This window comes from Oxyura jamaicensis, chromosome 1 (genome assembly GCF_011077185.1).
Source record: "Oxyura jamaicensis isolate SHBP4307 breed ruddy duck chromosome 1, BPBGC_Ojam_1.0, whole genome shotgun sequence".
NCBI classification, from domain to species: domain Eukaryota; kingdom Metazoa; phylum Chordata; class Aves; order Anseriformes; family Anatidae; genus Oxyura; species Oxyura jamaicensis.
The window spans coordinates 28,318,000-28,340,110 of NC_048893.1; the positions used below are offsets into that span (position 1 = coordinate 28,318,000).

At 43.3% G+C, this 22,111-nt stretch overlaps 2 protein-coding genes and 1 long non-coding RNA gene across 7 annotated transcripts in view; 1 reads left to right on the forward strand and 2 right to left on the reverse strand.

The window, feature by feature from the left end:
• The window catches only part of ZNF277 (zinc finger protein 277), a 57,707-nt gene extending 37,318 nt beyond the window's left edge, over positions 1 to 20,389 (reverse strand). Inside the window, exon 1 of the mRNA XM_035320935.1 lies at positions 20,342 to 20,389. Within this exon, the coding sequence (XP_035176826.1) occupies positions 20,342 to 20,384 (43 nt within the window). The 5' untranslated portion in view covers positions 20,385 to 20,389. The remainder of the gene's footprint in view (positions 1 to 20,341) is intronic.
• Positions 11,691 to 14,887, reverse strand: LOC118163871. The gene is made up of 2 exons (XR_004749230.1): positions 13,869 to 14,887; positions 11,691 to 12,825 (listed from the first exon to the last, which is right to left on the reverse strand). It is a non-coding gene; the product is annotated as an uncharacterized LOC118163871 (long non-coding RNA).
• Positions 20,390 to 20,467: 78 nt separating the features above from the next.
• Positions 20,468 to 22,111, forward strand: part of DOCK4 (dedicator of cytokinesis 4) — a 250,323-nt gene continuing 248,679 nt past the window's right edge. For all 5 annotated transcript variants that reach the window (XM_035320881.1, XM_035320922.1, XM_035320890.1 and 2 more), the window contains exon 1: positions 20,468 to 20,769. In XM_035320881.1, coding sequence (XP_035176772.1) covers positions 20,733 to 20,769 — 37 coding nt within the window. In that variant the 5' untranslated portion in view covers positions 20,468 to 20,732. The remainder of the gene's footprint in view (positions 20,770 to 22,111) is intronic.

Here is a 22,111-nt window from a genome sequence, read left to right on the forward strand (position 1 = left end):
ATCTCCAAGCACGGAGGCTCTACAGCCTCTCTGGGCAGCCTGTGCCGGCGTTCTGTCGCCTGTACAGTGAAAAAGTGTTTGCTGATGTTGAGAGAGAAATTCTCATGTTTCAGTTTCTGAAGATACCTAAAGAATTAAGAAAAGATAAGAACATCTCCTCCCTTCTTCCAAGCCTCTTATTTTGTCACAGAATTCTAAAATATGTAAGGTTAATGGACAGGTTATGTAAGGTTAATATGTAAGGTTAATTAACACTATTTATCAGATAGAAGAATAAATGTACGACAATTTTCACCCTACAAAACTCACATGGATGTATTATATTGCCAAGCATACTAAATTTGGTACCTGATAAATTTGATAACTTGTCCACATGGAAAAAATGAAAAATAATTTTAGGAATCATATCCATTTAGCTTTTTTCCTAGGAGAAAAGTTCTGCAACTCCCCCCACCATCCTCTGACACGACTTTGAAACAATCAAAGAAGGGCTGGAGTTTCAGAGATGGAGCCGGGAAACTCCTAAAAATCCTGTGGCAAATTTTCGGTCAAGTAAAGGACGAGGCCCAGCTTGGGGTGTGGGACACCCCATCCACCACACGTGCTGTTCAGCAGAGGCTGGCCAGCTGGTTTGCACACGTAGTGCTCCAAAGCAGCCACAGCATGCACTGACTGCTGCTGCAGGACAAAACCATGGGATGTGCGGCTTCTTGAGTTCCATGCTGCTTGTGGAACTAAAAAGCTGCCCTGCACAATTGCTAAAGCCTCTACCTAAGCAATTTGAAAAATAAAACTGCCTGGCAAGGCAGTGCCTTGGCAGAAGACTGATGGACATGTTACACTGAATTCAGTTTATCTCGTCAAACTACACAGCATGGAGCAATGGTAGTGCACAGAGCACACCATTACCTGGAGCAGTACAACTGCAATTGACAGTCTAACATTTCTTTTCTCCTAGATTTACCTGCACATCAGCCTATTCCCTTCCCCTAGATATTTCTTTATTAAATTGGGATTGTATAAATTGTTCCATTTTTTCCTATTTTAAGAACAGCAACTGCTACACAAAATGATATAGCAATCCTGACAGAAGGGTCAGCACTTCTAAGCAGAACGTTTTAGCTGCAAGATTCTAGGTTTGTGCATTCTTACAGTCGGCATGGGCTTATAGCCTGAAGAATCATTAAAATGTGTTTACAGAGAAAAGTAGAGCAACTTAATTTCCTTTGCAATTGCTGACTCTCACTGACACCAAAAGAACTAAGAGGATACTCTGTCAGCCAGTTCAGCTGTGCCCAGTAAGCCGCTAGCCTGCTTTTTGTTCATTTTTGGTTTAGGTCCCTTGCAGTGACCTATTTAAACATTTAGAAGTCCAAATAAACAAAAGCCTATCTGCCTCAACAAACCAACTTTCAAAAGATAGGTATGCATGGCAAGAATTGCTATTCAACATAGACAAGGGGCTGATAGTCCCTTAGCACAAGTACCAGGGCGAAGCAATTATTTGGGCTTGGAGAACAGACCTGTTTATGTTTCAGCATAGGGGTCAGTTGCAGAAGGCATAAATGGAGGTGAAGTACTTTTGATGCCCAAAGAGAGTAGCTAATACCATATGACGATAACATAAATATCATCTACCGGACCAGTGTAGTGACTGAAGAAGCTTACGCAATTTATTTCAAAGGCACTTAAAGGAGGAGGCGAGGGAAAAGAAAAACAACAAACAAACAAAAAACACAAAACAAACAAACAAACAAGCAAATATCTTTGTACTCATCTGCTGCAAGAAAACACTGAACTAAATACACTGAAGTAAATGCACAGAACAAAGATGTACAGCCTTTAGCATAGTACTTAATGGATTAGCACATAACACAAACATCAAAATAGTCCAAATAAAACTACGCATGTTGCTGAAATCCCTGAAAAAGCAGCTAATTTTGATGTTATGTTTGGAGCAGTGGCCACAAGTACTGAAGAAATGCCGTTGAACTCTAAAGCGCAGCTAAGGGCTACCAGGGAGGTAAAACACTTGCATGGAGTTCTCAGGCTCCAGCAGACTCCCCCTTGCAGTCGCGTGAAAATGAGTGAAAAGCTGCAAGCTTTCCTCTTCAAACGTACTGCCACAAGAATGACTTCACAGGGTCAGATTGAACATCCATCTAGTGCAAGCACCCTGTCTGACAGTGGCAAGAAGCAAATACCTTGGGAAAACAGGGCAAACCACCAGCGATCACACAAATAGCAGAGTCTGCCACAAATCTGAGGGTGGAGAGTTTAAGACACAGGCTGTATCTGTGCCTCGGTTTAATAGCATCTTAAGGATTTTTCTTTCATGGATTTGTTTCGGCGCTTTTTGAAATTGTCTGTTTTTTAACACCTACCAAAACCCGCAGCAGCATTTCACATTCTCCTCACGGTCATTGATTCCTTGCTGCCCTCATTCAACCCTTTGGCTGTCCTACCCACCCTTTTTAGTTGGGGGAGGGAGTGGGGTGAAAACAAGAACGAAAGAAAATGAACCTCTAAATCAGTGCTGTTTTTCCTCAGTCTTTTCTCTGTTCCTTTTCTATTCCTAGCATTTTGCTTGCTTTTAGGATCATTCGTAACTATTCAATTATCTTCAGTGTTTCCAAAGTCTCAGAAAAGTAAATCAGGTATTAACATACATGACACTGGCCACGTTCCTTGTGTTCACTCCCAGGTGCATTGCTCTGCATTTGTTAACACTGAATAGCACTTTTATTGTCCAGTTCATTCAAATAACATGAGATTCTTCTGCAATGCTTTGTTTGGCCCTAATGCTTACTCCTTGGGGAAAAGAAAAAAAAATAAAAATAAGTGAATTAACAGCAAAATTTATCACCTAACACCTTTCCTATTTGTGGCTGTGGTGGACAGGACAGGATCCAGTTCCTTATGAAATCCCTCCATAAAGTTTCTGCCCAACTCTCCTTTCACCGCTGAGTTTTCCTCCTCTACCCAAAGGAAAATCAACATGACTTTTATTCAAGTAGATACCCCAAAGACTTCAGAGGAAGTCCACCCTACTCAGGAGCCAAGAAAACCCCTCTGTCATTCACACAATTGACAGCTGACAGCTGACACTATGTTGTTCAACCTTTAACATGACAGATAAAATTGTAGTCTTTTACAGCTAATACAGAGCTAAAAATGTAAATTGCTAGAAAGAAGAGATTAGAGGAATATATTCTTTGAAAACAAAGACTAGAAGCTATACCCAATTCTTCAGGGGAAAATAAAATGAATACTTTAAAGACATTTGATAATGAGATGGTATAGAAAATGATGTGGATTATGCAGATTACTTTGAAAACTGGAATAGGCATTACTTTTTGTTATAGGTACGCATACAATACTAGTACAATGGAATCCTGATTCCTGCACACCACACACTCTATGTACCACCTTAACAGCAACAAAAGAAAAAAGCCTGTCCATTAAAGAAATTATATGGCTTTACTTTAACTGTTGTTGAATATAGACTAGTTAACCTTCACAACTAATGAAGCAACGGGCTCAAAATGGATTCATTTTCCTTACTGGAACATTTTTAGTTTTAAATACCGTTGTTCCCAGCTCAGAACTAATGTTAGTTTGCACATTAAGTAAGTGCTATACCCACACAGGCACAATAAAGACTATAGCAATACAGGCAATGTACTCTGTCTGCACAATCACACATGCAATTATCACAAAGCAACACGCCGTGTAATTTTATGGCCAATACAGCAGATCTGAGCAGCAGAAAGAAAAGCAAGGAAAGATTTGTGCATCTAAAGGCCACTTGTGAAAGGCAAAGTTCTAGGAGACAGGTTAGCCAGTGCACAGCTTGCTGCCACCAACGAGCAAAGGGAAGCCTTGCTTTCTGTCCTTCTCCACCTTATCCTCCCACTCTGAGCTATCTACTGCCCTTTTGCTTTTGTTGGCTCCTCTGCTTGCCAGAGTTCAGATCAACAACACAGCTTCACTATTCTGATTGCTAACTCACATGGCTCGGCCCTGGGAAGGAATCTGCAGCCTCGATTCATTCGCCAGAGCTCAGGCAGAGGCAGACACCTCCAGGAGGCACTCAGCAAGCTGAGGAACTCCCCAATTAGTCCACAGGGAACGCTGAACAGAGGGGCACTCATGCCCTTCCTTTGAAGTTTTGCCACTGCAAAACGAAGAATGAAAGTCATGGGACTAGAAATGAGATAACTTAAGTCTAGTACCATGGGTTTTTAACTAGGAAAGAAGAAATCTACTTCCTTTCAGGGAAATTAAGCATTTTCTTATCAGAGGAAGAACACGGAAGAATATTTCCAGAGAATACTCTGGAAATTCAAATCTGTGAGTATTCGAATAAATTAAATGACAGAGGAATTCATGCCAGTTGACTTAATACAGAAATTTAGAGGTTTCATGTCATTCTTGGCGGTGTATGGCACAACAACAAGGCTTCAAGCTGAAGAGCATATTATGTAAATACGACCATGTACAGTATATATTTATAAGCCCACTGTTGGTAACACAAGGACAATGAAACAAAATAAGAACATCTGCTGGAATGTTAAGTGTCTTTCTAATTAAATCCAGTAGTTGAATGAATCAATTCATTACCAACAAGTCTGGTTTATTATCTCATTAATACAGCTGGTTAATATTATGAGGAGATTAGCAGGAGAACTTGAAACGATCCTACAACAAAACTGAACGCCACAAAGATATCCGGGCAAATAAATGAGACCAAACAATGAGTAAAAGACTGAGCGATTTAGACATGTAAAGAACAAAGGGGAGAACAAATGACGGGAAAACAAAAGGCGCACAGCAAACCTGGCACTCTGCAACAACAGCATAACAGATGCCTACTGGAAAACAGAAAGGCTGAGCACCCTCCCCCAAGCTCACACCGCTTACATGGCAAAAAGATGGAGTTCTCAGAATAACCAGCCCCCCACATTAGGGAGCTAGCCTGTATCCCTACAGTCGACTCTGCACAAAGCAGCACCGCATTTAAGACTCTTCTGTAAAGAGTAGGTTTAAAGCTCTGCCTAGTATTCCAGTTTTCTTGAGCTGTAATTAAAACGAGTATCAAGAAGTACTGGCTTGCCTCTCGAAACACACACGACAGCTTCCTTCTTTGGCAGCCCTGGCACTACAGAACCTATCTGCTGGCACTGCTGCATTCTCTAATTTGTGATCACATTCTTGGAGGAGATTTTATACTGCTTACAGGATTTTTTCCTTTGTTTTCTGGAGTATGAAAGATGGATGACTAATGACTTGCCAAATAAACAGCATTCAAAAACAAAACTCAGAATAAAGGAAATAAACCACCCTGTCATCATCCTCACCAATAGCACATGCAAATATGTTCCTTAGGGAAAGGAGAATCAATACACATAACAATTTCCTCACTCTATGTATTAAAGCACTCAAGTACTTCTATTAAGTTGAATTATTATTCAGTCTGAGTTCACGAGGAATTATTTAGCTATTACTTCTGCTTGTTAACACGCTATTGACGATATTTAGTTAAAATGTCCATGTGCTCTAGGAGACGACTCATCCCGTAGCTTCCCCCAAGATCAGTCAGGCTCAGCCCTGTGCGGTTTTTCATTGAATGCAAATGAGCACTTCAAAAGCATACTTAATCCTACAGCTAAACCTTGCCAGTTTTGCAGAAAACGTACATATTCTGTAGCATCCACTGTCCGGGAATATGAGAATTTTACTCCAGTAAAATGACAGATCTAAGAAAAGCTGTAGGTTACCAAATCCTAGTATCGCAGGACTGAGTTTCCACAGAGCAGGTGTCTGCTGGGAGCTGGAACTAACAGAAATACAACTGTGCTAAATAGCCATATTTAACAGGGCTGCTCTGTCGGGGAGCTTAGGATGTTGCAGTTTCATTAGCATTAACAAGTGTTGCTATGGGTACCAGAGTAGAGGCATCAGAGTACAAATGAATAGAAGGAGTGGGAAAGTGATTAATAAAAATGCGAAGTGTTGGAATTTTAATAAAACAAAACCAATCCGCTTGCCAATGAGATCATGTTTAAATAATAGACTACATTATTGCCTAGCTCACCAACAGGCATACGCCACTGCTTGTCATCTTTCTGCTAATGTCCAGGAAGACAAAACCCTGCGTGAATAACAATAAACACCGCAGCAAAAGCACTGTGCTCCCATTGAGAGGGACACACATACGTGTGCACAGACACAGGTGAAAGTGTCCCTAATAAGCAGTCATAACAATATTTAAGTGCTGACGCTAATATGCCATTTATAAATATTTAACACACTACAGGTAGGTTTTGTGCAAGCTCAGAGCCACGTACTACCTCATTTCTGGATAAATAGCATGGAGTAACATTAGCATAGCAGGGTTTGATGTCTTTGTCATAAACATGAAACAATATTTATATTTAATTCAGAATGAAATATTTTTATTACATCCTTTAGCGCTACTCTGATTTCTTACCACTGCTGTTAAACAAACTTAGTGCCATTTCTGTTTACAGAACACCTGGAGGATGAAGTGGTAGCATTGCCTGTGTACCCATGTCAAAAAAAATGAGCTGTAACTCCTGCTATACTCAAAATACAAAGTCAATTCCTACCCTTTGCAAAACTAGGAAAAAAATACCAAAAGAACGTTTACCTATTTTTTTTCCACCTTCCCTGTCCAAAAGTTGGAATTAAAAAATCTGCAGCCATGGCAAGTGACAACCTATGTGATGGTTAATAACAGAACTTCTGCTTTGCTGTTTCATTAACCACTGAAGGCTGTTATCTTGGACTCTTCCTACAGCAGGTACTTCATCGGTTTCAGTAACATCTTCAGAGTATTTCCCAAGTTGTAGTGCATCCACTCCTGCCAGTCAATACATAAGAACCAATTCCTCTGGAGGTGCTTTAGGATTTAGCCTCACCTATGGGTGCTGCTCTAGGTTCTCAGGAGAGATCCTGGCTATTATGTGCTGTGAAGGGAACACTGGTTTTCATTACTCCCATGGCCAAAACACCTTCAGCATGCCTGTCTTCCACGTCTATCACTACACCTTCTTTTCTAACCCCACCCTGCCCGCTCCTCCTGGATACCCTTACCACAGTCTTCCTCCTCTGCAGCTCTAACACCTTCAGCAGACAGATCTATTCAGGGGTGTGACACAAATTCAGAAACCAAGTTCAGTTTAATTACTTCATGCAATTTTCCATAAACCTTAATTTTCAGTTGCTTCTGCTCTACCCCGTTCCCTGCCCACTACTGAAGACCACAAATGCGGCACATGTATGAGTTACACCAGCAGTCAGCACCCCTCCATCCGCCAGCTCTCTCCTTCCAAGAGCACTTATTTATCTTTGTCATACGATCCTCCCCAAAATGTTTCCTTTCCAGAATCTCGGCTTTGGGTGCAGTCTGCTGTGCAAACTTTGTGGTTAGTTCTACAAATATTTATTTGTGCAAACGTTGCACTCATGCGAACAATCTCATTCAGCAGGCTATTAGACTTCCTCACTTCGGTGCATTGGCAAGATGAGAACAGTAATCGTTAAATACAGAGAGACTGTCTTATTAACTACAGAACTATATCAGCCTATATATATATATATTTTAATATATTAGAAAAGCAATACAGCAAAGCAAGGTGACTTTGAGGTGGTACTCCACACTCAGTGGTCTTCCCTGACATTTCCTCTGTACTGAAATGCTTAATGTTAAAAGTTGATATTTATGAATCACTTAGGTTTATATGAATTCTTATACCTATTTGGCCTTGATATACTTGGCCTGTTCAGCCTGGAAAAGAGGAGGCTGAGGGGAGACCTCATCATGGTCTACAGCTTCCCCACGATGGGGTTTGGAAGGGCAGGTGCTGATCTATTTTCTTCAGTGACTGGTGACAGGACCGAGGGAATGGTGTCAAGCTGCGACAGGGGAGGTTCAGGCTGGACATCAGGAAGAGGTTCTTCACTGAGAGGGTTGTCACACACTGGAACAGGCTCCCCAGGGACACAGTCACAGCACCAAACCTGTCAGAGTTTAAGAAGCGTTTGGACTGTGCCCTTGGTCATATGGTCTGAATTTTGGGGTGTTGTGTGGTGCCACGAGTTGGACTCGATGATCCTTATGGGTCCCTTGCAGCGCGGGATATTCTATGATTCTATGATTCCAGGGGGTAGACAGAATAGTAGAACACTTCAGCAAATAAGTTATTTTTTAAGCAAATAATATCAATCTTTTATTGTTTAGTGTGATTCACCTGACATGGTAGACATGGAGAGTTCAGTTCTGTGTTAAGATACTAAAGTCATGGATTAAGAAACAATGATTAAAACTTCCCCTACTATCTTGAAAGATTACCAAGGTAATGATGTGTCCTGAAACTCTGGATGTTTAGTTCCCAGGGAGAGGAGGGAAATATACAACACAAGAATTTGAAATAGGACAAGAGTGGTTGTTTTGGTTTTGTACTTATGGTCTAAATCTAACTAATTCACTAATTCAAATTACCTTTTTTTTTTTTTTCTGGTTAATTGGCTATTTTATACATTAGCATATCAAAGGCATCATAATAAAATATTAAACAATGCTGTTTTAAGGCTGAGGTTTAAAGACTAAATTTCAGCAATTTTCAAATGAAAACTGCTGCCATGCTGATCAAGACTGATTTTAAACCTTTAAAAATATCCCCTGGAGGGTGTCAGAAGTGAAGATCTGTATGTGAATTTCGTACTTGCGTATTTTAATGCTGCCATTGCTCCATGGACTTCTCTGAAAATATTAGCAAGCTTGAAGTTACCACAGAATCAGAGTCATTTAGGTTGGAAAAGACCTCCAAGATCACCAAGTCAAACCATCAAGTGACCTATGGAGTCTCATCACTAAACCAGGTGCCTTAACACCATGTCCACACGTCTCTTAAATGCCTCCAGGGATGGGGACTCCATCAATTCCCTGGGTGGCCTCTTCCAATGCTTGACCACCCTCTCTGTGAACAAATACTTACATAAAGGCTCTTTCAGGCTTCTGCAAACCATACGATCTACAAGTAACCTGTAGGAACCTGAAGTTCCTTCAGCCTGTGTCTCAGAAGATGTTTTCCTAAGCTATTGATTAGCAAAAATACTAATGCCCTCCACCATCACAGGGCACATTAGACAGTCTAACACAGAATACCGATTTTCTGTATTTCAAAATGATGTGCAAAGGCTCATAAAAAAGGCCTGTTGTCAGCAAGTTCAGTACATAGGAGTCTTAGTTTCCATTTACTGAAATTGTGACCTTAGCTCTTACAAAACCAAGGGGTCTTAACCGTATGTTTAAGGACAGTAATACTTCTTCTATAAGGTGTTACCTACTTTCCCCTGTACTTATTATCATATCAATAATCCTTTACTACAATAATTTTCCTCATCTTTTTTCTTGTTACTTTTCCTATTCCTCTAAAAGGATTCAATTCCCAAGAACGTATTTATCTACACAGATTCAAAATTTTTCCTCTTGATGTTAAAAGGGCTTCCTGGTGGTCTTGTTAAATTATTGCTTTGCTTTCTGTAGATAAAAGTAAGGCTGTGTGATTTTCCTTTAAGAATCTAAAGCCTCCTTTTGAAGTGATTATAATGGGAATTTTACCATGCTCCTGACTAAACTGTATTACAGGGCTTCTAACTCTTTTCCAGTGATATACGTTCCTTGAAAAATGCATTTGAGAAAAACAAGTTTTAAAAAATGAGAAATTTTCATTTTAACTGTCACTTTAATTTTTATAAGGCTAACAGAAATTAGTCCTAAACTTAAAGTGTATCCCAAGAAACCCCATTTCTGATGTTTGTAGGTTTCATAATGGCAGGACAGGTGGAAATCTCACTCAGGTATTCTGATAGAGCTTCTCGATATTTGGAAGGCTTTCAAGGCCAACTTGTTTACCAAATTTTGTATTTAAGGTGAACGAGTACAACAAAGAGGCACTGTGGTATCAGAAGCACTGTGGGCTGTTGCTGCTTTCTCAGCGACCTGGAGCTTTTCCAGATGGAGAGTAGCAAAAGAAGTTGTTTCTACTTTTAGAATCAAACGTCCATAAATTAGTATTCAAACTGGAAAAAACAATGGCTGAAAAGGACAGCTCATTATAATGTGCAGTGATGTGGATCAATATAGTTCGGCCTAATTGATACCTTAGTTAAGGAAAACAAAGCCTTGACTGTATTTCAAATAATCCACTACTTACACATTTTATAAATATTTTCGAAGACTATTTTCAGAAAAAAAAGTATTTTAAAGTCACAGCTCAAATATTAATGTCTTGAAGATCTTGGTGATATCTCACAGCAGACCATATCAAATTTCTGTGAACATACTCTGACTTTATCCCAGAGTTTGAAATGAACATTTTGTGATGCTGTACTTATTTCTCTTGTCCTTCATGCATCTATTAAACACAGGACACGGATCTTAAGTATGGTGTACACTTACTGACTGTTTCTGCTAATGTAGCTCTTAGACATGGATGGTAAAATAATTGAAGTTAATTTCCTCAAGAAACAGAATTAGAACATTAGAATTAGTGATACAAGTTGTTTATGTTTTTCAGGCAACATTTTGCTAACTGTATAAATACGTGCAGACTCCTGAACATTAAATTAGCACAGTAATAACACAGGCTGCATATTTTCATTCCACAGAAGACAAAATCAAATTAAAACCTCAAGCAGGATGTTTTCTGTTACATGCCATCCTTCGGAGAAAAAGCTCTGTCTCATTTATTCGTGCATTACTGAGTCATAATAAAATTCCGTGCTGGCACACTGGTCAAGACAAATGCTAGCAAGATGCTCCAGTGACAGCAGCATCACTTATTACTGCAAGCATTTGCTCCATAACCACTGCTGTTTCCATGCCATGAGTTGTGTTCTGCTTTGGGCTGATGCAGCATGCACGCAGACCTTTGGCAGAGTGCTGTGCCACGCTTCCCTCTGCTCCGCACCAGCCCCTTCCCTCTTCCCATGCCTCTCGGAGCAGATCCAACCCGCACAGGAGTCCCGACATCCCTGATCAGCCTCCAGCTGGTCTGCACATGGGTTTGGTTTAGAGGGCAGTTTCGGGGCATATTAACTAGATTTGTTTGGAGTACAGGTACGTGCAAAATGCGCTCCAAGTCCTGGCAGAGGCACACAGGTCTCCAACAAGGGGCACTGTTTCAGACAGCTCTGCATCACGGGCATGCTGAGGCTGTTTGGTGTGGGAAGGCTGACTGCATGTAATCCGAAGTAAAAATGCCAAACCACAGAATACAGTTGTAGGATCTGCAGGACCAATTGCTTTTATCCACCGTGCCATTCCTATTGCGTCAAATTATTTGTTAATGCAGAACAACCACACCATACCTGCCCGTGAGGTTGAAACAGATGGCGGATCTTGTTATAAAGCTTCTACACCAGACAGATAAAGAGAAGGCTTTTAACCCACGGCTACTACAGAGGGCAAGAAAGAGGAACAGCTGCTCCTCAGGGACCAAACCACTGATGATAAATGGGAGAATGACATCTAAATGAGCTTGCATCAACCAGAAGCAGCTGGGCCATTTCACAGTGGTCACTGTCTTTCACAAAAATCAGAGAAATATAAAAGAAAGTGGAAAAAATAGTCGTTCAAAGGAGATGGTCCAGTGAAAACATGAGGCTAAAAAATCAAACAGAAAGTTTAATAAAGCCAGCTGAAATATATCACTAAGAACAGATGACAAAAGTGAATTTTGGACTAATGAAGCCTCTGACAGAAGATCTACTGCAAATTCTCATTTACAGTTCTACTATATCAAAACACTAGTGGCAAACAATCAGTGAAGACTGAAGCGTGGAATTACTCGCTGGGAAACCCGGCCCTGATATCAATGACCAGACACCAGACTTGCAAATACACCATTTCCTACAGTTCAGAAACATTAAAAGTTGATAGCTACTGCTCTACACTGATTATCCATTATCCTTTCTAATTAGAGAATAAACTCAAGCAAAACACGTTGTTTTCATTTACTTCATAATTACAATTCAACTGCCCTAACATGTAGCATGTTTTGTAAAATTAATAAAGATTTTGGTTCAGCATTCTGGGCTCCCTACCATAATCAAAATATCAAATATGGGTAACTATTTATGATGAAGTTTGAGCACTTCACACTTGTTCAGTAAAAAAAATGCTACTGTTTATACTTTAGGGTATAAATATACTGCTCCAGCAAGCATGGCAGACAAGTTCCCTAACATGAAACAGTATTGTTTAAATAGCCACATGCATTAGGTCTGTATTCTTATGCAGTATCTGGCATATTCTTATTGAGGAAAATTGCATATCCCTCAAACCAACTTCTTAGCAGTTTGTCATCTTTCAAGAATTTGCACATTAGGCAGTACAGTCACAGTCTGGTTACATAGTTTTAATAGTACTGATAACAAACACATTATTTAATTCAGCAATTAGCAAGTCTTCATTACCATGGTTCTTCCCACATTGTGCGATTTTTTATGCATATCCTGATGCAACATTCAAAGCTATTTTAAAAGGTCCACAGAAGGTCATTCAGATGCTTTTAGGCTTTCCTCCTGCCTTCAGCCAGCTGGGTGTTCATGGAAGAGAACATGAAGGAGAAGTCTCAGAGACAATCTGAGATCACCAAAATTTTGGCAGTGAGAACAGACAGGTGAGGAGTTCTATGAGGGACTGCAACGCAGGACACAATGGAAGGAAGTGCACAAGATTTACAAAGGTTATGGAAGGCTGTTTGGACAGACAAATCAAGAATTTCATCTGTACTAAAGTGAAAAAAATAATCATATTTTTTAAGTCCTTGTCCTCCTTTCCTACCATCCACACCTATTACAACAGCATCCCGGTTTAAGCACTACAGCCCTCTTCACAAAAGCTGCCTGAAGTCTCAAGAGGGAGAAATCTATCATCTGTCTATATGACAGGCTCATTTTACTGCAGACATCAGAGGATATGATTTACAGGTTTGGTGCTCTTCCAGAGAACTTAGCAAAGCAAAACACAGTAAGATAATTGTGAACAGGGTGTTACAAGGGGCACAGCAAACTCTCCTGGCATCTGTGCTACACTCAGAACATTGAGAAAAACTTGTACCTCTCCGGCCCACACCTCCACATCTACATAAAGCATTTTCACATCCATTATTTGTTCAAGTAATGAGAACCTCTTTTCAGGTAATACTGAGACAGTTTAAATGACTTCATCAGTCTGCGGACTGAGGAACCACCACTCGCTATCGTAGAATCATAACATCATTAAGGTTGGAAAAGACCTCCAAGACCATCTGGTCCAATCATCACCCTACCACCAATGTCACCCACTAGACCATGTCCCCAAGCACCAGTCCAACCTTTCCTTAAACACCCCCAGGGATGGTGATGCCACCACCTCCTTGAGCAACCCGTTCCAATGCCTGACTGCTCTTTCTGAGAAGAAATGTCTCATTTCCAACCTGAACCTCCCATGGCGCAACTTGAGGCCATTCCCTCTAGTCCTATCACTAGTTACCTGTGAGAAGAGGCCGACCCCCAGCTCCCCATGCCTTCCTTTCAGGTAGCTGTAGAGAGCAAGAAGGTCTCCCCTGAGCCTCCTCTTCTCCAGACTAAACAACCCCAGCTCCCTCAGCCGCTCCTCACAGGACTTGTGTTCCAGGCCCCTCACCAGTTCCATAGCCCTTCTTTACTGCAGGTAATGGAAGGTCTTGGGCAGAGATTTCAGACAACGTAAAGGCTTAGCATGCAAACAATTATCATGTTTAAGCTGTGCTGTTGTCCATGTGCACATGCTTAGATAGTCTGAAGCAGCTTACTTCTCAGAGTTCTAGTCTCTGCACATGGTGGCTGATACTTGGTAGTGTGCTCCTAAGTCAAAGCCTTAACTGACCTCTGAGCAGGTAAGAATTGGCTTGGATTCCTGGATTTAAATACAGATGTATCTCCACTAGTAAGCAGTTAAAGAAATTATACCTAACAAAGACAAGGGCCATTCATTTTCTTCTTCATTTAAGCTATGAAAATTTTCTGAATTCAGAGAAAAACAAGTTGAAAGCCTTTATTGGGTATTCTTGGAGAATACAACATAGTCTATGTCTTAGGCTAGCAGGAGTTACATATTCATGGCAAGGTGTGAAGACACCCCTTGTCTTCAGGTAAAATACACTGCACATTTGTAACACATCTATTTGTAAAATTATGGCAGGTTAACAGGCAGTTCAGATAGTATTACCAAACAATGCAATCCTTTAATTATTTTGTTAAGCCATAATTATACATCTAATAAAATACTTAGTTTCATTCGTATATTCACCTGTCATCAGTTCTGTAGTTGTAAGAAATGTCCTGTGGAAGCCAAAAAAGCACTACTGTCTTACTGTAATGGCTGCATGGATGTTTTTTGCCTTTTTACTATTCAAACAAAGAAGCACATAAAAGATTATTTTACCAGTTGTAACTTAGTAATTTCCACTCTTCCATGTGACCTATGTGCTTATTAGGTAACCGTTTCAAATTACCATGAGATTGCATTTTTAATTAAAAATCATAACAAATACGCTCTTAAAACATTTTTAGATAATACTGTTTTAGGAGATTCATTCTTGTAATCACATTACACTAAACTGTGCTGCACTCACAATATTAATTAGCAAACCTATCCTCCAGGTATAATTACTAGTTGTTCCATTCACAATGATTAACCTGCATCAAATCAAAATCCTTTAAAGAGCTTATAGTTAGTGCCTACTGGCAAAAGAACTCTCTCCAAAATTTATGGCACAGTGGAAACACCAGGTCTTCAAATCATGAACTGAATGCATAGCTTTGACTCAACAAACAGATAATGGCATTCTGGATGGGGGGAAGCCCCCTGTGAGGAACAAAGAAAGATGCAAACAAGTTTGTCAACATTTTGAACTGGCTGTGTTTTAAGAAGGGTACCAAGAACAATATCAAACTCTAAAACCATCAAGTAGACATGGACAGATGTAGGTGGGCTGGGTGACCTACCTCCTACATGTGTAACCTGATGTCTGAGGAACTCTGATGAACGAACAGGCAAGAAGTGACAGCTACATGCTTGGGTTAATGGCTGCTCTACCACCTTGTTGAGGTTTGCGCCCTTGACAGAAAGCAGCCATCAGCTCCCTGCTCACAAAAGCACACAGCAGATGTTTGAAAACAATGGAGGTAACTCACTCACTCAGGGGCTGTTTGGGTAGAAGAGGTACTTACTATAAGGCTATGTGGAACAGGAGGTCATCTGGTTCATTAACATATTTGGTTAACAACTACTCAGTTTGAAATAACAAGTAACAGGGAAAAAGATGGATTACACGCAGGCACACAAACATTAATGAGCAGGTGATGACAGAGACAATAATGAAGACCAGAAGTCTTTGGTCACTACAGGAACTAATGCCATTAATGGAACTACTCAGACCTAGCTTTGAAGAGATTCAACCTGTACTTTGTCACTGATAAGAAAGGAGAAACATGATTATTGTACATACTATGGAATATTTGAGTGTGCTTGCAGAATGGTGTGAAACAGAAGGGACTTGTGGGATTATGCAACCATTATCATGTGAAGAGGAGGGGCCAACAGCTCAAAATGGGAAGGATCCGGGAGAAACAAACACAGTGAAATGCAGGGTGAGGGGAATGAAAGGGCAATTGAGCTTAGACAGGCTGTGGTGGGTACACTTCTCTGATGAAGCCCTGAACCTGATCACCACTATCTAGCCTTTCTTCTTATTGTTTTCTTAACTATTTTTTTTTGTGTATTTCCCCCTTTATCCTATGTTAGATACTGCTCTGAAGTCAGAATGCCAGCAACTGCACAACAGGCTGCAGGTTGCAGGGCCCAATAGTCCGGACACCAGCAACGGGAGAGATCATGGCATATTTTTATCTTCCTAGTAAATTTAAACCTGTAAATATCATGGCTATATGGGTAATTTGCTAGCAAAGTTCAATCTGACCTAGCCATCAAGCAACCAGTGAGTATAAGCAGACCTGTATCTGGGAAGACAAGGCCTGAGTCAGTGGCTGAGTAAGGGGCCCAGGGCCTGGGTATGGCCAGAGGCGGTCCAGGCAGCGGACGCTGAGGCTGAGATAATGTTTGAGGCATCTATGACCGTGGGGTACTTGTGAGACAAGTGTGGGTGCATGCCTCCATTCTGACAGCAAGCACCAAGATGGATTAGCTGGCAAGGAGGAGGAGACCCGCACGCTGATAAGAAGGCCGGAGCACAGATAACGACAGGGTTAGAGGTCATGGCAATGTTCAAAGGATCCATGGACGTGAGTATTCTTCTGAAAGTGTCAGCCAGAATGTGTGCTTTCACTAGTGGACTTCAACTCCGATCCAATTTGTCACCCCAAATGGAACACAAGAGTACCACAGTCCTTAACCTTTCATGTCTTAAGGCTTTAGGGCAGAGCACTGCCACAGACACTGCTGCTGCTAACACCGCCCTCTGCCTGGCTCTCCCAGGGTAAGGGGATCAGAGCGGGGGTCAGAAAGGCAGTCTCATTTTTTTGAAGAGCCCTAAGAGGCCTGGAGCTACTGCCAAGGAATCCTTTTCATTTCTCCTCCAGCAGAACCACTGCGATGCATGCATGAGCTTTATCTCAGGTGGTCCGCAGCACCATACCTTCCTACATAGCTTGGAGCAGCAAACGTGGAGGAAGCTGTCATTACAATGCTATTGTCAGAGCTAGCAATAACCCTGCGAGGCAACTTAAGAGTGGGAAAAGAGAAACACTCGTCCAATCCCCCGCTCACTTTCCAGCTTCCAGAACAGAAGGGAAGCAGCAATGTGGAGGCCAAATCCCATCTTTAATTCAGCACATGGGAGCCAAGAAGTGCTTCACTTCCCCCACTCCCAGAAACTGAGTGCACTATTAAGCTCAGTAGGCAGGAGAGCTACAAAGAAAACTGTGAAGAATGGCTGGATTTCAGATAATTAAGAAGGGAGTTACGTGAGAGATGGCCAGGCTTCACAAATAACTGTGGGGGAAGATACTGGGACCTTTTTGGCAGTGAAATCTTGCAAGACCTGCAGGGCTGAGCTTAGTGTATCGGTGATGCCATAAGAGGCTGAAATGACCCAGGCATCAGAAATACTAAATTTGGTTATGGATATAGCACAACTGGGAACAATGGGGAAGAAATAATAAAGGGCAAATATATCTGGGAGGTGAGAAGGGTGGAGAAATGGAGGGATAATGACAGAGAAGAACAAGCACGGGCGAATGGAGAAGATGGGCTTAAAAAAAAGCCAGTTGCATATAAGTACATTCTTGAGCCCAGCACATGATCACTGCAGCCTATCCTATCTTCATACTAAATTATATTCTTAACTTTTGTGTAATCTTACTCTGTCACACAGATGAGGGTGCTGCAAGGTCTAAGTGTAAGCAACTTGGAAAACAAACTTCAGGTCACTAGGCCTGCAGGTCTAGATGCCAGCAACTGGAGAGCCTGAAATGCAAGAGGTCTAAATGACAGCAACTGGAGAGGCTGTTCTGTACATGTGAGAGGTCTAAACACCATTAACGTGAGGGACCAGGGTGTATGTACATTTCCACAGCATCCTGAGAAGTGAGAGAAGTGAGTAGGAAGAGACCATCATTTAGAAACACCGAGTGTGAGCCACTGGGGGTGCCTGAAAATCTGGAGAGGTATTGTGTATTTTCTTTAGTGAATGTCAGTCCCGATGAACCAGAAAGGAAGAACAAGACTGGGCTATCCGTATTGTTGTTTATGCGAGTGGTATAGGTGTTTATGAGGATATGATCAAGGCATTGCTCTGCGGTTGCCTGCATGGCCAAACATTTTATTTTCCTGTTTCTGCACGCCCCTCTTGAATGCATGCTCAGCCTTTCTACTGGCCAGACCTGCAGAAAGGAACAGCAGCAGCTGTATCCATGAACCAGGACAGAGAAACATCTCTCAGGTCTGAAAATACACAGGACTGGCTTTCAGCAACCAGGAAAGAGGAATCCTTGGAATCCCAGAGTCCACTGGATTGAGCAGCTCTCACAACATCCTTAACAAAGGGAATAGAGCTGAAGAAATGATGCTTTTAAGTATCAGAAACAAAACAACTTTCACTGAAGTATCCTCTAGGTAGTAATGAGTAAATTTGCACAAGACCAGTCAAACTTTAGTTTTTCACAGTAAGCCAAATTCCCTTTAAAACAGGACAAAAGAGATAGATGTGGGAGAATAAGATGTTGTGCTCTGACATGGTATTCTCCAGGAGCATGGTACTAAAAAGCGTTTGAGCACATCAAAACCCTAAGTAGGAAACCGTAACTTTCAGGCTGCCTATGAATCTATGAAAGACACACATCCAGAAAAATAAATAAATAAATAAATAAAAATAAAAATTAAAAAAATTGCCAGATGCTGGATGCTGTAAGAAGTGTTGATATGTAGCTTAATTAATGTAGACTGAATAACTTGTACTGTGGACAGGGATATGTTTTTTATAAGCCACTCAGTGACAGCTGCTGGAGTAAATTAACTAGAAAGCAACACAGTCCTGCATTAGCATATACAAGCACAGGTTTTCCTATAAACAGGAAATGGCAAGACAGGATAAAGTATTTTATTTTATTTTCCTATATTGTCTCCAAAGAAGTGACACACCTTCTCAGGTGCACGTGGAAGCACAACACGATGCCAGAGCGAACATCTGTGCGGAAATGAAACTTCTGGAAGAACAGGAATTTTGCTTAGAGCCAGGGAAATGGTAACATTAGTATAAAGTATTTTCTTTGCTTATGGGCAGTGCTTTATACTACAAGATCTGTTTATTCTAAGTGACTGGGCCATAAATGAATAATTTTGAAAAGGATGTTTCAGCTATTGGCTACTTTTGTCTTTGTTCAAGGCAAGAAAAAAGACATGCTCCGAGCCTAATAAAAACATGCTGAAGACAGTCATGGCTAACGTGATGGACAGCAATTAAAAGGCTGTGGCAGAATTTCATGACTCCCAGCCAACATGCTGGCAGCCCTCTCTCATGGAGAGGAAGATTGCTTGGACGTACATGGAAATATATAGGCTGGGACAGAAGTTAATTCAGCTTGGCAGCTCCTATTTTTATTTTCAATATTGACTTTTACAGATATTGTCATGTAGGGACTCCAGAGGATCTGCAACAGGATGTAAAGCAAATTTGGGAATCATGAGCAAAAACACTGAATGTTCACTAATACTATCAGTGAGTTTTTGAATTCACCAACAGGTCAGATCTCTAAATTCCCACAGAATAAACTGTCTTCACACTATCCCTGATGTCTGTACATGAGTTACCTGGAAAAACCTGAAACTCACCTCATTGCCTCTAGTACCTCACAGCCCTATATCCAGTGTCACACAGACTTACACAGACAAAAGCATACGACCTTTTTAACAGCTAAAACAACATAGCTCTGCCTTTGTATGCAATTACACTAGCGTAGTCCTCTAGAAGCGACGGGCTTTTTGTGGAGGCGAAGCTTACGCCAACACAACGCCACACAAATAAAGTAAGAGCACTGCTTTAACTAGCAGCACACTGAAAATGAGATGAGTTTTGTGAACAGCAGCAGGGGACATAATAGAGAAACAACACAAGTCGCTTAAATTACTCTTTACCTGAGTTTGACAACTAGGAGAGGACCTGAAGAAGGACACTCCAGACCTAGGTTTGAAGTTGCCTGCTTGCACATGACTTCTTCCAATGTGTCTTTCACGCTATGGGTGATTTAGAAATTCAGCGTAACATGACAATAAAGGCTAAAAGACAACCTGAACTAGAACAACTTGAACTGCTTTCCTCTCTGAATTGTGAAAACATTAAAACTGATTTTTTTTTTTCAGCTGAAACTGAAACATTCCAGTTCAAAGTAATGATTTGACTGGAGCATAGTGTTTGTTTTTTTTTTTTAAGAGAGATGAATTACTCGTCCTACAGGTGATGTGTACCTGGTGCGGCCCACAGAGCAGCACTGCACACTGCATCCCCCTCTTTTTTCCCCCTTTCCCCCCCCCGCTACGTCCCCCAGGACCACACCACGCAACCCCAGCTCCCGGACCCCCCTCTGAGCGCCCAGGTGCCTCCTGCAGCCCCCACCCGAGCTGGGGGGCTCGTTCCGCATCACCTACACCGATACGGAGCCAAGCCGCGCCTGGACGAGCCGGGGGAGCCCAGCTCAACCCCCAGCACCCTCAACCCCACGCGGGTGCCCTCACCTCACCCCCAGACCCCGCCGGGCCCCCCGCACTCACCTCCCCGCGCCGCCCGCCCGCCGGCCCCGCGGGGCGCCGCCATTTCGCCGCTCCCCTCGCTCCCTCCCTCCCTCCCTCCCTCCACGCTCCGCCCCGCCGCAGCCTCCCTCCCCCGGCGGCCGCGGGGCCGGCCGGGGCTCGTAGTCCCCTCCGTGCCGCCGGCGGCGAGGGGCGCGGCCGCGGCGAGGCACTACGTTGCCCGGCGTGCAGCGGGACGGCAGATATAAGTGGCTGGCGGCCGAGCGGCGCCTTTAGTCGGTCTGTCCGTCCGCGCGGCCGTCTGTCGGTCGGTCAGAACAATGCCTCAGCCGCCGGAGCCGGGCAGCCGCGGCTGAGGAGCAGCCCGCCAGGCGGAGCCGGCCGTCGCTCCGAGCGGAGCGGTGCCGCCGGCATGTGGATACCCACGGAGCACGAGAAGTACGGCGTGGGTGAGTGAGGGGCCGGGGGAAGGGGGCGCCGCGCCGGCCCCGCCGCGCCACCTGCTCGCCCCGCAGCCCTGGGAAGCGGCCCCGGGGACCGCTGCGAGCCGCCGGGAGGGGTCCCCGGGTCCCCGCCCCGCCGGCGGCCGCCGCGCATTGTTCGGTCCTGCCGAGCCATGCCGCAACTTTGCCCCGGGGCAGGGCTCCGGAGCCCGCTGGATCGCTTTGTGCGGGGAGCGCTGTGACGGTGCGCCTCGGTTTTCTTTTTTAATATTTCTCCCCCTTTTTGACACCGCCGCGCTGCCTCGTCCCGCACAATGGCCCCGCTTGCCCGTGCAGAGCCGGGCGGCAACTTGGGCGAGCTGCTTGGCCAGCAGCAGCCCCGCTGGCGCCCGGGGTCGGTGCCGCCCCGGCACCTCTGCCAGGTGGGGCTGGGCTGCGGGACGCCCCCTGCCCGGGCGAGCAGAGCCTTGAAAACCTCGCTGGGACCCCCGGGGTGGCTGGCTGGGTGTTAGCAGCCGAGTGTTGCGAGCTGCAGCCCTCCTCTCTGTCCGTTTGTTGTTGGGTTTTGTGCGCGTTTTCTTTTGTTTTGTTTTTATTTCTTATTTTTGAGAGTAGCACGCTGTTTCCCAATTGCAGCGCTTTTTCCACTTTATGAGATAGATGCGACCACAGAGCATTTTTTTTTTTGTTGTTTTTCTTTTTTAATACCACCGACAAGCACCGAACAGCATTCCCCTTGTTTGAATAGCGGCTGCCCGGGCGGCTATTGAAGTGCGACGCGTTGAGGTGCTACCCCTCGGCCAGCATTTCCCCTGTTTGGCAGAGCCTTTAGGTGGGTGAACGCGGTGGAGCTTTGTCCAGCTCTCCTCTCCTCCCGTGGGAGGGCTCGCCTCGTGCTGCTGCGATCTCGGCTCGCTAAAGAGGTGCACTCGTGGCTTCCCAACAGCGGGCTCTCTTTGGATCGGCCGGAAAATGTAATTCGCCGAAGGAATCCTCCCCGTTCGTGCAGATATCGTATAGTCACCGGTCGGTGCTTACTCTTGTTTAAATTCATTCCGTGGTTTTCTGCGATTCGCCTTCCAAAGGCTATTCAAGATAGTAACAAAAAGCCACTGTTTGATTTGGGTCCGCTGTACCCCTGGGACCAGGGTGGCAGCGTGGTTCGTACAGCCACCGCAGAATGATGGAAAATGGGTCTGAAGTCGTTATTTTCTCTCAGGGGCTGTGTTTTATGCTGTGTGCTTGCTCACCTGCATGATGAGTGCTATCTGCAAAATCTTCACACCCAATTACAGTGTCAGCTATTGTGCTGCCTGGCAGTGGTAGGGGAGGCTGGAGGAAGAGTTCT